The following is a 13,971-nucleotide window of genomic DNA, read 5'->3' on the forward strand; positions in this document are numbered from 1 at the left end:
TTTGCCCAAACTGGGCTGGTTAGAGGCTCCCTCCACCATGAATTGGTCCAAACTGTGCTGGTTAGAGGCTCCCTCCACCATGAATTGGTCCAAACTGGGCTGTTTAGAGGCTCCCTCCACCATGAATTGGTCCAAACTGGGGTTTTTAGAGGCTCCCTCCACCATGAATTGGTCCAAACTGGGCTGGTTAGAGGCTCCCTCCACCATGAAATGGTCCAAACTGGGTTTTTTAGAGGCTCCCTCCACCATGAATTGGTCCAAACTGGGGTTTTTAGAGGCTCCCTCCACCATGAATTTGCCCAAACTGGGCTGTTTATAGGCTCCCTCCACCATGAATTGGTCCAAATTGGGGTTTTTAGAGGCTCCCTCCACCATGAATTTGCCCAAACTGGGCTGGTTAGATGCTACCTCCACCATGAATTGGCCCAAACTGGGCTGGTTAGATGCTCCCTCCACCATGAATTGGTCCAAACTGGGTTTTTTAGAGGCTCCCTCCACCATGAATTGGTCCAAACTGGGGTTTTTAGAGGCTCCCTCCACCATGAATTGGTCCAAACTGGGGTTTTTAGAGGCTCCCTCCACCATGAATTGGTCCAAACTGGGCTGGTTAGAGGCTCCCTCCACCATGAATTGGTCCAAACTGGGTTTTTTAGAGGCTCCCTCCACCATGAATTGGTCCAAACTGGGGTTTTTAGAGGCTCCCTCCACCATGAATTTGCCCAAACTGGGCTGTTTAGAGGCTCCCTCCACCATGAATTGGTCCAAATTGGGGTTTTTAGAGGCTCCCTCCACCATGAATTTGCCCAAACTGGGCTGGTTAGAGGCTCCCTCCACCATGAATTGGTCCAAACTGGGCTGGTTAGAGGCTCCCTCCACCATGAATTGGTCCAAATTGGGGTTTTTAGAGGCTCCCTCCACCATGAATTGGTCCAAACTGGGCTGTTTAGAGGCTCCCTCCACCATGAATTGGTCCAAACTGGGGTTTTTAGAGGCTCCCTCCACCATGAATTGGTCCAAACTGGGCTGGTTAGAGGCTCCCTCCACCATGAATTGGTCCAAACTGGGTTTTTTAGAGGCTCCCTCCACCATGAATTGGTCCAAACTGGGGTTTTTAGAGGCTCCCTCCACCATGAATTGGTCCAAACTGGGGTTTTTAGAGGCTCCCTCCACCATGAATTGGTCCAAACTGGGGTTTTTAGAGGCTCCCTCCACCATGAATTTGCCCAAACTGGGCTGTTTAGAGGCTCCCTCCACCATGAATTGGTCCAAACTGGGTTTTTTAGAGGCTCCTTCCACCATGAATTGGTCCAAACTGGGGTTTTTAGAGGCTCCCTCCACCATGAATTGGTCCAAACTGGGGTTTTTAGAGGCTCCCTCCACCATGAATTTGCCCAAACTGGGCTGTTTAGAGGCTCCCTCCACCATGAATTGGTCCAAATTGGGGTTTTTAGAGGCTCCCTCCACCATGAATTGGTCCAAACTGGGGTTTTTAGAGGCTCCCTCCACCATGAATTTGCCCAAACTGGGCTGGTTAGAGGCTCCCTCCAGCATGAATTGGTCCAAACTGGGGTTTTTAGAGGCTCCCTCCACCATGAATTGGTCCAAACTGGGGTTTTTAGAGGCTCCCTCCACCATGAATTGGTCCAAACTGGGGTTTTTAGAGGCTCCCTCCACCATGAATTGGTCCAAACTGGGGTTTTTAGAGGCTCCCTCCACCATGAATTTGCCCAAACTGGGCTGGTTAGAGGCTCCCTCCACCATGAATTGGTCCAAACTGGGCTGGTTAGAGGCTCCCTCCACCATGAATTTGCCCAAACTGGGCTGTTTAGAGGCTCCCTCCACCATGAATTTGCCCAAACTGGGCTGTTTAGAGGCTCCCTCCACCATGAATTGGTCCAAACGGGGGTTTTTAGAGGCTCCCTCCACCATGAATTTGCCCAAACTGGGCTGGTTAGAGGCTCCCTCCACCATGAATTTGCCCAAACTGGGCTGTTTAGAGGCTCCCTCCACCATGAATTGGTCCAAACTGGGCTGGTTAGAGGCTCCCTCCACCATGAATTGGTCCAAACTGGGTTTTTTAGAGGCTCCCTCCACCATGAATTGGTCCAAACTGGGGTTTTTAGAGGCTCCCTCCACCATGAATTGGTCCAAACTGGGGTTTTTAGAGGCTCCCTCCACCATGAATTGGTCCAAACTGGGGTTTTTAGAGGCTCCCTCCACCATGAATTTGCCCAAACTGGGCTGTTTAGAGGCTCCCTCCACCATGAATTGGTCCAAACTGGGTTTTTTAGAGGCTCCTTCCACCATGAATTGGTCCAAACTGGGGTTTTTAGAGGCTCCCTCCACCATGAATTGGTCCAAACTGGGGTTTTTAGAGGCTCCCTCCACCATGAATTTGCCCAAACTGGGCTGTTTAGAGGCTCCCTCCACCATGAATTGGTCCAAATTGGGGTTTTTAGAGGCTCCCTCCACCATGAATTGGTCCAAACTGGGGTTTTTAGAGGCTCCCTCCACCATGAATTTGCCCAAACTGGGCTGTTTAGAGGCTCCCTCCAGCATGAATTGGTCCAAACTGGGGTTTTTAGAGGCTCCCTCCACCATGAATTGGTCCAAACTGGGGTTTTTAGAGGCTCCCTCCACCATGAATTGGTCCAAACTGGGGTTTTTAGAGGCTCCCTCCACCATGAATTGGTCCAAACTGGGGTTTTTAGAGGCTCCCTCCACCATGAATTTGCCCAAACTGGGCTGTTTAGAGGCTCCCTCCACCATGAATTGGTCCAAACTGGGTTTTTTAGAGGCTCCTTCCACCATGAATTGGTCCAAACTGGGGTTTTTAGAGGCTCCCTCCACCATGAATTGGTCCAAACTGGGGTTTTTAGAGGCTCCCTCCACCATGAATTTGCCCAAACTGGGCTGTTTAGAGGCTCCCTCCACCATGAATTGGTCCAAATTGGGGTTTTTAGAGGCTCCCTCCACCATGAATTGGTCCAAACTGGGGTTTTTAGAGGCTCCCTCCACCATGAATTTGCCCAAACTGGGCTGGTTAGAGGCTCCCTCCAGCATGAATTGGTCCAAACTGGGGTTTTTAGAGGCTCCCTCCACCATGAATTGGTCCAAACTGGGGTTTTTAGAGGCTCCCTCCACCATGAATTGGTCCAAACTGGGGTTTTTAGAGGCTCTCTCCACCATGAATTGGTCCAAACTGGGGTTTTTAGAGGCTCCCTCCACCATGAATTTGCCCAAACTGGGCTGGTTAGAGGCTCCCTCCACCATGAATTGGTCCAAACTGGGCTGGTTAGAGGCTCCCTCCACCATGAATTTGCCCAAACTGGGCTGTTTAGAGGCTCCCTCCACCATGAATTTGCCCAAACTGGGCTGTTTAGAGGCTCCCTCCACCATGAATTGGTCCAAACGGGGGTTTTTAGAGGCTCCCTCCACCATGAATTTGCCCAAACTGGGCTGGTTAGAGGCTCCCTCCACCATGAATTTGCCCAAACTGGGCTGTTTAGAGGCTCCCTCCACCATGAATTGGTCCAAACTGGGCTGGTTAGAGGCTCCCTCCACCATGAATTGGTCCAAACTGGGTTTTTTAGAGGCTCCCTCCACCATGAATTGGTCCAAACTGGGGTTTTTAGAGGCTCCCTCCACCATGAATTGGTCCAAACTGGGGTTTTTAGAGGCTCCCTCCACCATGAATTGGTCCAAACTGGGGTTTTTAGAGGCTCCCTCCACCATGAATTTGCCCAAACTGGGCTGTTTAGAGGCTCCCTCCACCATGAATTGGTCCAAACTGGGTTTTTTAGAGGCTCCTTCCACCATGAATTGGTCCAAACTGGGGTTTTTAGAGGCTCCCTCCACCATGAATTGGTCCAAACTGGGGTTTTTAGAGGCTCCCTCCACCATGAATTTGCCCAAACTGGGCTGTTTAGAGGCTCCCTCCACCATGAATTGGTCCAAATTGGGGTTTTTAGAGGCTCCCTCCACCATGAATTGGTCCAAACTGGGGTTTTTAGAGGCTCCCTCCACCATGAATTTGCCCAAACTGGGCTGTTTAGAGGCTCCCTCCAGCATGAATTGGTCCAAACTGGGGTTTTTAGAGGCTCCCTCCACCATGAATTGGTCCAAACTGGGGTTTTTAGAGGCTCCCTCCACCATGAATTGGTCCAAACTGGGGTTTTTAGAGGCTCCCTCCACCATGAATTGGTCCAAACTGGGGTTTTTAGAGGCTCCCTCCACCATGAATTTGCCCAAACTGGGCTGGTTAGAGGCTCCCTCCACCATGAATTGGTCCAAACTGGGCTGGTTAGAGGCTCCCTCCACCATGAATTTGCCCAAACTGGGCTGTTTAGAGGCTCCCTCCACCATGAATTTGCCCAAACTGGGCTGTTTAGAGGCTCCCTCCACCATGAATTGGTCCAAACGGGGGTTTTTAGAGGCTCCCTCCACCATGAATTTGCCCAAACTGGGCTGGTTAGAGGCTCCCTCCACCATGAATTTGCCCAAACTGGGCTGTTTAGAGGCTCCCTCCACCATGAATTGGTCCAAACTGGGCTGGTTAGAGGCTCCCTCCACCATGAATTGGTCCAAACTGGGTTTTTTAGAGGCTCCCTCCACCATGAATTGGTCCAAACTGGGGTTTTTAGAGGCTCCCTCCACCATGAATTGGTCCAAACTGGGGTTTTTAGAGGCTCCCTCCACCATGAATTTGCCCAAACTGGGCTGTTTAGAGGCTCCCTCCACCATGAATTGGTCCAAACTGGGTTTTTTAGAGGCTCCTTCCACCATGAATTGGTCCAAACTGGGGTTTTTAGAGGCTCCCTCCACCATGAATTGGTCCAAACTGGGGTTTTTAGAGGCTCCCTCCACCATGAATTTGCCCAAACTGGGCTGTTTAGAGGCTCCCTCCACCATGAATTGGTCCAAATTGGGGTTTTTAGAGGCTCCCTCCACCATGAATTGGTCCAAACTGGGGTTTTTAGAGGCTCCCTCCACCATGAATTTGCCCAAACTGGGCTGTTTAGAGGCTCCCTCCAGCATGAATTGGTCCAAACTGGGGTTTTTAGAGGCTCCCTCCACCATGAATTGGTCCAAACTGGGGTTTTTAGAGGCTCCCTCCACCATGAATTGGTCCAAACTGGGGTTTTTAGAGGCTCCCTCCACCATGAATTGGTCCAAACTGGGGTTTTTAGAGGCTCCCTCCACCATGAATTTGCCCAAACTGGGCTGGTTAGAGGCTCCCTCCACCATGAATTGGTCCAAACTGGGCTGGTTAGAGGCTCCCTCCACCATGAATTTGCCCAAACTGGGCTGTTTAGAGGCTCCCTCCACCATGAATTTGCCCAAACTGGGCTGTTTAGAGGCTCCCTCCACCATGAATTGGTCCAAACGGGGGTTTTTAGAGGCTCCCTCCACCATGAATTTGCCCAAACTGGGCTGGTTAGAGGCTCCCTCCACCATGAATTTGCCCAAACTGGGCTGTTTAGAGGCTCCCTCCACCATGAATTGGTCCAAACTGGGCTGTTTAGAGGCTCCCTCCACCATGAATTGGTCCAAACTGGGTTTTTTAGAGGCTCCCTCCACCATGAATTGGTCCAAACTGGGGTTTTTAGAGGCTCCCTCCACCATGAATTGGTCCAAACTGGGGTTTTTAGAGGCTCCCTCCACCATGAATTTGCCCAAACTCTGCTGGTTAGAGGCTCAATCCACCCTGATTTTCAAAACAAATGTTGGTGCCAACCTCAACTTACTACAAGGGCCAAATTCACTGCTGGTGACAAGCTCTCCTCACTGCAAGTGCCAAATACACATGTTTCAAGGTGTTTTCCTACTGTCAGAGAGGTGGTATTGAGTGTGTAAAGTGTGTAGTTGTTAGGCTGTGATGTTGGGGTAATAGAGGGTCTTTGGTGTGTTAGATGCCCCCAGACATGCTTCCCCTGCTGTCCCAGTGTCATTCCAGAGGTGTTGGCATCATTTCCTGGGGTGTCATAGTGGACTTGGTGACCCTCCAGACACGGATTTGGGTTTCCCCCTTAACGAGTATATGTTCCCCATAGACTATAATGGGGTTCGAAACCCGTTCGAACACACGAACAGTGAGCGGCTGTTCGATTCGAATTTCGAACTTCGAACATTTTAGTGTTCGCTCATCTCTACTGAGGATGTGTTGTTTTGTAAACAGCAGATCAGGGATCCCGTGTAGTTATCTGCCTTCATCTAATGTATCCAAAATAAGTATGAACAATGTATTGTCTGTTCTGTTTACTTTACAAAATCTAAATATTAGTCATGTAAAAATGAAGCTAGGCAAAAAAAAAAAAATCTTATCAAAAGATGTGCAAAAACGATAAAACATTATATTTACACCCATGCACGCCACGGCAAATTTAGCCCTACTAACTTTTACTTTGACTCCACTCATTGCCATCCATTTCTGTTTGTGTTCCCACTCAGTATAATGCCCCATAGTCACCCGAACATGATATGTCCCCCACAGTCTCCCAAATCAGGTCTGCCCCAATACACTTCCAGTACGCATCCTCCAGACACGTTTCTTTATTGGATATACAGCCAAAAAACAATGGCAGCATTGCTGTTTTATAGTCATAAGTTTAGAAGTTATACATAATATGTATAAAAATGGCCATTAAGGAGTTAAATGTATTGTATACCGTACAGTTAGGGCCAGAAATATTTGGACAGTGACACAAGTTTTGTTATTTTAGCTGTTTACTAAAACATGTTCAGAAATACAATTATATATATAATATGGGCTGAAAGTGCACACTCCCAGCTGCAATATGAGAGTTTCCACATCCAAATCGGAGAAAGGGTTTAGGAATCATAGCTCTGTAATGCATAGCCTCCTCTTTTTCAAGGGACCAAAAGTAATTGGACAATGGACTCTAAGGGCTGCAATTAACTCTGAAGGCGTCTCCCTCGTAAACCTGTAATCAATGAAGTAGTTAAAAGGTCTGGGGTTGATTCCAGGTGTGTGGTTTTGCATTTGGAAGCTGTTGCTGTGACCAGACAACATGCGCTCAAAGGAACTCTCAATTGAGGTGAAGCAGAACATCCTGAGGCTGAAAAAAAAGAAAAAATCCATCAGAGAGATAGCAGACATGCTTGGAGTAGCAAAATCAACAGTCGGGTACATTCTAAGAAAAAAGGAATTGACTGGTGAGCTTGGGAACTCAAAAAGGCCTGGGCGTCCACGGATGACAACAGTGGTGGATGATCGCCGCATACTTTCTTTGGTCAAGAAGAACCCGTTCACAACATCAACTGAAGTCCAGAACACTCTCAGTGAAGTAGGTGTATCTGTCTCTAAGTCAACAGTAAAGAGAAGACTCCATGAAAGTAAATACAAAGGGTTCACATCTAGATGCAAACCATTCATCAATTCCAAAAATAGACAGGCCAGAGTTAAATTTGCTGAAAAACACCTCAAGAAGCCAGCTCAGTTCTGGAAAAGTATTCTATGGACAGATGAGACAAAGATCAACCTGTACCAGAATGATGGGAAGAAAAAAGTTTGGAGAAGAAAGGGAACGGCACATGATCCAAGGCACACCACATCCTCTGTAAAACATGGTGGAGGCAACGTGATGGCATGGGCATGCATGGCTTTCAATGGCACTGGGTCACTTGTGTTTATTGATGACATAACAGCAGACAAGAGTAGCCGGATGAATTCTGAAGTGTACCGGGATATACTTTCAGCCCAGATTCAACCAAATGCTGCCAAGTTGATCGGACGGCGCTTCATAGTACAGATGGACAATGACCCCAAGCATACAGCCAAAGCTACCCAGGAGTTCATGAGTGCAAAAAAGTGGAACATTCTGCAATGGCCAAGTCAATCACCAGATCTTAACCCAATTGAGCATGCATTTCACTTGCTCAAATCCAGACTTAAGGCGGAAAGACCCACAAACAAGCAAGACCTGAAGGCTGCGGCTGTAAAGGCCTGGCAAAGCATTAAGAAGGAGGAAACCCAGCGTTTGGTGATGTCCATGGGTTCCAGACTTAAGGCAGTGATTGCCTCCAAAGGATTCGCAACAAAATATTGAAAAAAAAAATATTTTGTTTGGGTTATGTTTATTTGTCCAATTACTTTTGAGCTCCTAAAATGTGGAGTGTTTGTAAAGAAATGTGTACAATTCCTACATTTTCTATCAGATATTTTTGTTCAACCCTTCAAATTAAACGTTACAATCTGCACTTGAATTCTGTTGTAGAGGTTTCATTTCAAAACCAATGTGGTGGCATACAGAGCCCAACTCGCGAAAATTGTGTCACTGTCCAAATATTTCTGGCCCTAACTGTATATAAATAAGCATTAACAATGTATTGTGTGCCCCCTAGCATTAATGTAAATCCCTTACAAAGCATTACATGTTTATGGAATATATACTATGTTTATGTTTTAATATATAGATCGCAACCGAGGTTGTAGACAGTATCCGAACAGTGGTCTCCTTAACCAGAGAAAAAACCTTTGAGAACAATTATACTGAAAGTCTACAAAAGCCGTACAGGTATCTCAAGTCACTACGTATATCTATATTATTTAACTATACAAATGTTTTATTAATTAAACGGATTGTCCAGTTTCAGCAAATAAATGTTATTGTTTTGTAATTAAAACGTATTCTGTTTTCCAAAACCACACTGCGGATTTAGACACAGAGTGGGCATGGGTTTTCCATGAATCCCATCCACTTTGCCTATACTATATAATGCTGAGGGCAAATTGCGGCAATTTCCGGTCCGGGGGGCCCCAGCCTTAGTGTTCCATTAACCCCACCCTAAATAAATAAGGGTATATGTTTAAATTCTCAGTCTCTACTGCAAAAACTAAAATTGATCTTCCCACTAAAACTACCATTTACAGTTTGTGATTTTTGGTGAAATAAATAGAATATAACTAGTGTTGAGTGAGTAATATTCGATTGAATACCTCGTCGGCATAGGAAAACATGTAATCTGCCGAAAACCAAGGGGTTAAACACTTCAAATATTCGATGTGTTTAACCCCTTGGTGTTCGGCCGATTACACGCATTCCTATGCCAGCGAGGTATTCGATCGAATACTACTCGCTCAACGCTAAATATAACATCTTGTTTCTTTTCTTCTCACTGTGTAGGAATTCTCAAAGAAAGGCCCAGATATATGGTATTTGCTTTGCATTCAGTCAGTCTTTTATATTTTTTGCCTATGCAGCAAGTTACCGCTTTGGAGCATATCTAATAAATGTGGGAAGGATGAATGTAGAAGAATTAATGCTGTAAGTACCAACATGTAAGATAAGGAATACAGAATGTCCAGTGTACAGTTCAGTGCCAAGAACTTAGCTGTGACTTCTTGGCTGTGATCCATCCTTGGTATCCAGTGACCACTCCTGAGTCCTGACATGTTTTAAAGAGGACCTTTCACCGATTTGGGCACAGGCAGTTCTATATACTGCTAGAAAGCCAACAGTGCGCTGAAATCAGCGCACTGTCGGCTTTCCCGATCTGTGCCCCAGGTAAAGAGCTTTCGGTCCCGGTACCGTAGCTCTTTACAGTCAGAAGGGCAGTCCTGACAGTCAGTCAGGTACGTCCTTCTTCAAAGCAGCGCCTATCGCGCTGTGCTGTGTAAGCGGGGAGGAATGCCCCCTCCCCTACTGATAATACTCGTCTATAGACAAGAACTGTGAGCAGACGGAAGGGGGCACTCACACTGTACAGCGCGAAAGGCACTGCTTTGAAGAAGGACGTACCTGACTGACTGTCAGGAACGCCCTTCTAACTGTGAAGAGCTACGGTACCGGGACCGAAGGCTCTTTATCCAGGGCACAGATCAGGAAAGCAGACAGTGCACTGAATTCAGCGCACTGTTGGCTTTCCAGCAGTATATAGAACTGCCCGTGCCCAAATCGGTGAAATGTCCTCTTTAATGCTTTCTTGCATTTTCAATTAAGTAACATATTTTCTTATGCTGAAATTTAATTTTTCTGGGAACCCCACATGGCATTAACACTAGCAAATCCCATCCACACATTGCAGAAAAATATGCGCAGCGGACACACTGCGATTTCCAAAAGCACTTTTTTTTTAACGGGGCATTAGCCTTAGGCTAAGTTCACATCTGCGTCAAGACAGATTCTGCCAAAAATTATCGGAGGACTTTTCTCTCTGTGTAAAAATGGCAGAAAATCTATGGAGTCCATGGGTAACTTCTGTTTTAGTCAGTGGGCTCTCAGCAGGGTTGAGCGATTGGGATCGGAAAAGATTAGATTCCGATCTTTTTTGGCGGGATTGAGGTCTCACGTTAGTTCCCACAATGCTTGGCTAGTAGCCAGTGCCGCACCTCCCATGAGGTGACCTGAAGCGAGCGCTTCAGGCGGCACTATGCCAGGGCCTCAGCGAGGGCGGCATTTTTGCTTCCCTAAGCCAGTCCAGGACAAGCTGTCCTGGACTGGCTTATCACCGAGCGGTGGTTTGGGGAGGCCACTGGAGCAGCGCTGCTCCAGCAGCCTCCCCTCACGGTCAGGCAGAGAGCAGGCAGTCTCCGGGCCTACTCTCTGCCGGCGAATGACGCTAAGCCCCGCCCCTTCATTCGACCACGCCCCCGACCCACATGGCCACGCCCCCGCTCCGCCCCCTCCTCCGGCGGGGGGGGGCAGCTTTCTGCAGTTAGCCTCGGGCGGCGAAAGGAGCAGGCTCACCCCTTCTAGTAGCTAAGCATTGTGGAAACTAATGTGAGACCTAGATCCCACCAAAAAAGATCAGGATTGGAATCCAATCTTTTCCGATCCCGATCGCTCAACCCTAGCTCTCAGTCATTCGGGTTCCCTGGTGGACCCAAACAATCGAGAGCCCGGCACAAGTGTTAACTTGGCCTTAGGCTGGGTTTACATAGGGGGTAAACATTTACTATTCATGGACATTGCAAAACAAACCATGGCAATATAAAATTGTGTCCATTCATGGTGAGAAACATTCAGTTTTTAAAGCAGACATGTCTGGATTGCTGATGTGACAGAGCCATTATAAATTCTTCAGAAGCAACATCAGATATGAAAGTAGTTCAATGACATGTACTAAACAATGCCCTTCATCATCTGAACTAGTCAAATAGACTCTGTAAAATATGTCTGGCAATGTATGTAATAACACAGAGCCCTGTGTAATCCTTAACTCTCTGTTCTATCAACAGTGTATTTGTCATTTTAACATACGGAGCCATCGCAGTAGGCCAAACCTTATCCTTCGCTCCTGACTATGCTAAAGCCAGGTCTGCTGCGTCACATCTTTTTGCCTTGTTTAACAGAGAACCTGCTATTGACAGCTACAATTTACAAGGTCAAAGACTGGTAAGTGTTTTGTTAATATTTCACATCCTTATTGCAGAAAATCGAGCCAAACTATGAATTTTGTTCAATGTATGCGAGATCAGATGAGGAAAGTTTATGATGACCTCCGAGCTAGTTCAGCTAAAAATATGTCAGTACTGAATGCCAAGGTCTTTATCTAGGGGGCGGGGGAGGGGGGGAGAACACATTCAGAAGATTAAGCTGTGAACACTTGATCCAGGGACACTAGTATGTGAGCTGATATCTAACACTACTGGATCATCGTGGAATTTGGAATCCTATAAAAACAAGTTAGATACTCTGGTATTTTAATAGAGATGAGCGAGTAGTACTCGATCGAGTAGGTATTCGATCGAATACTACGGTATTCGAAATACTCGTACTCGATCGAGTACCGCTCGCTATTCGAATGTAAAAGTTCAATGCAGAACCAGCATTGATTGGCCGAATGCTATACAGTCGGCCAATCAACGCTGGTTCTTCTCCTACCTTTAGAAGTCTTCTCCGTGCAGCTTCCCCGCGGCGTCTTCCGGCTCTTCATTCACTCTGCCAGACATCGGGCCTGGGCAGAGCCGACTGCACATGTCCGCTTGTAGTGCAGGCATGCGCAGTCGGCTCTGCCCAGGCCCGATGCCTGGCAGAGTGAATTCAGATCCGGAAGACGCCGCGGGGACGCTGCAAAAAGAAGACTGCTCGGAGGATCCAGCCCGACCCTCACTCGTGGACTTGGTAAGTATAATTTGATCGAACGTTGCCTACCCCTGAAACGAGCATTTTCCCCCCATAGACTATAATAGGGTTCGATATTCGATTCGAGTAGTCGAATATTGAGGGGCTACTCGAAACGAATATCGAACCTCGAACATTTTACTGTTCGCTCATCTCTATATTTTAACTTATTCAACTAAATTCAAACCAAAGTGATGAGTAACAAATCTGTAATTCTCCTAGAATATAGTATTCTTTATACAGAACATCTTTATTTTTTCATATTTTATTCTTTATTTTTTTATGCTCTCTTTAGGATAATTGTCAAGGAAATTTAGAGCTGCGTCAGATATGCTTCAATTACCCATCTCGTCCTGATGTGCCCGTACTGCAATCTCTATCGGTTACTATATCCAGTGGGCAAACTGTGGCATTTGTGGGCAGCAGTGGATGCGGGAAAAGCACCTCCGTCCAACTCCTGCAGAGGTTCTATGATCCTTGTAAAGGAGCTGTGGTAAGTACAGTACAGTAGTTATAACACATGTACTAGATGTCTGTTTTTTGTCTGATAACATGTGATAACCATTTGATGATTACAAGGCAATCCTTATATGAATCTTGTGTTCTTCTGGATTTGTAGTTGTTTGATAACACTGACCTTAAAAACTTGAATGTGCAATGGCTTCGATCACAAATTGGAATTGTGTCCCAAGAACCAGTATTGTTTGACTGCAGTATTGCTGAGAATATCGCCTATGGGGACAACTCCCGTGAAGTATCCATGGAGGAAATAGTACAAGCTGCAAAAGCTGCAAACATCCATTCATTCATAGAAGAGCTTCCAGACGTAAGTATTCAGAATCTCTCCTCCAATGTTGTTCTTCTAAGGGTGTGTTCACATGGAGGAATTTGCCACAGATTTGGTGATGGATTTCGCCCCCAAATCCAGAGCAGATTCCTCCCGGAGATCGCAGCAGGACGTGGAAAAAAGAAGTGACCTGCTCAATCTTGTGTCGGAATCAGCCGCAGGATCCGCAGCCCGAGACTCCCACCAGAATAGCTCCACTCATCTGGGGAGTGGGATGCCGCAACAGAATAATGATGCACTGCATCGGCACCCCATCACAGCTAGACCACAGTGAAAATGCCGGCGGTGGAAAATGAAGAGGAATTCCTCTTCATTTTCCACAGTGTGAACATACCCTAAATGTAAAGCATTAGCAATGTTTATTTATGTTTCCATAGCTCAATAGTGCGGGAGAAGAAAACAAACTCTGTAATATATTTCATGAAAGAATAGTGGCAATTTCTCTTGTCTTTAGTTATCTGATTCATTCAGTTCATACTCCAGTACACAAGTAGTGTCAGTTTACAATGGGCTCTATGGAGAGGGGAGGGGGAGAAGAAGACCAACATATGAGTTTGTGTATAGCATTAATTGAGTCATTTATGATCTATAGTTGGAGGTCCATGACTTGGCTGTCTGTTGGCCATCATATCTACCTTTAATTCTACTTGTTTGCTACCTATAGAAATATAACACATCAGTTGGAGGAAAAGGCACCCAGCTGTCTGGGGGTCAGAAGCAGAGAATTGCTATTGCTCGAGCACTTGTACGTTCACCAAAGGTTCTGCTGCTCGATGAAGCCACCTCAGCGCTGGACAATGAAAGCGAAAAGGTAAAATATACATACAGACCCATAGTTTTTTCCCATTAGGAAAGTAGTACAGTGACTATAACTATTTTCCAGGTTGTAATTATGCATCCTATAGTTCTTCACTGCTTCCAGAGCAGCTAGCCATGTATAGCGCATGTGCGAGATTTTAATTGTGCTGTACATGGCTAGCTGCTCTGAAGGAAGCAGTAAAGAGGTATAGAAGGAGGGGTCGTCTTTCAAGAAGGGAA

The 13,971-nt window shown here is 46.4% G+C and overlaps 1 protein-coding gene across 1 annotated transcript in view; it reads left to right on the forward strand.

The window, feature by feature from the left end:
* ABCB5 (ATP binding cassette subfamily B member 5) overlaps positions 1-13,971 on the forward strand; it is a 63,956-nt gene that overhangs the window by 48,163 nt on the left and 1,822 nt on the right. Inside the window, exons 22-27 of the mRNA XM_075271485.1 lie at positions 8,437-8,537; positions 9,147-9,287; positions 11,201-11,357; positions 12,382-12,579; positions 12,706-12,912; positions 13,598-13,744. Of these exons, the coding sequence (XP_075127586.1) occupies positions 8,437-8,537; positions 9,147-9,287; positions 11,201-11,357; positions 12,382-12,579; positions 12,706-12,912; positions 13,598-13,744 (951 nt within the window). The remainder of the gene's footprint in view (positions 1-8,436; positions 8,538-9,146; positions 9,288-11,200; positions 11,358-12,381; positions 12,580-12,705; positions 12,913-13,597; positions 13,745-13,971) is intronic.

This window comes from Leptodactylus fuscus, chromosome 4, assembly GCF_031893055.1.
Source record: "Leptodactylus fuscus isolate aLepFus1 chromosome 4, aLepFus1.hap2, whole genome shotgun sequence".
In the NCBI taxonomy this organism is placed as follows: Eukaryota; Metazoa; Chordata; class Amphibia; order Anura; family Leptodactylidae; genus Leptodactylus; species Leptodactylus fuscus.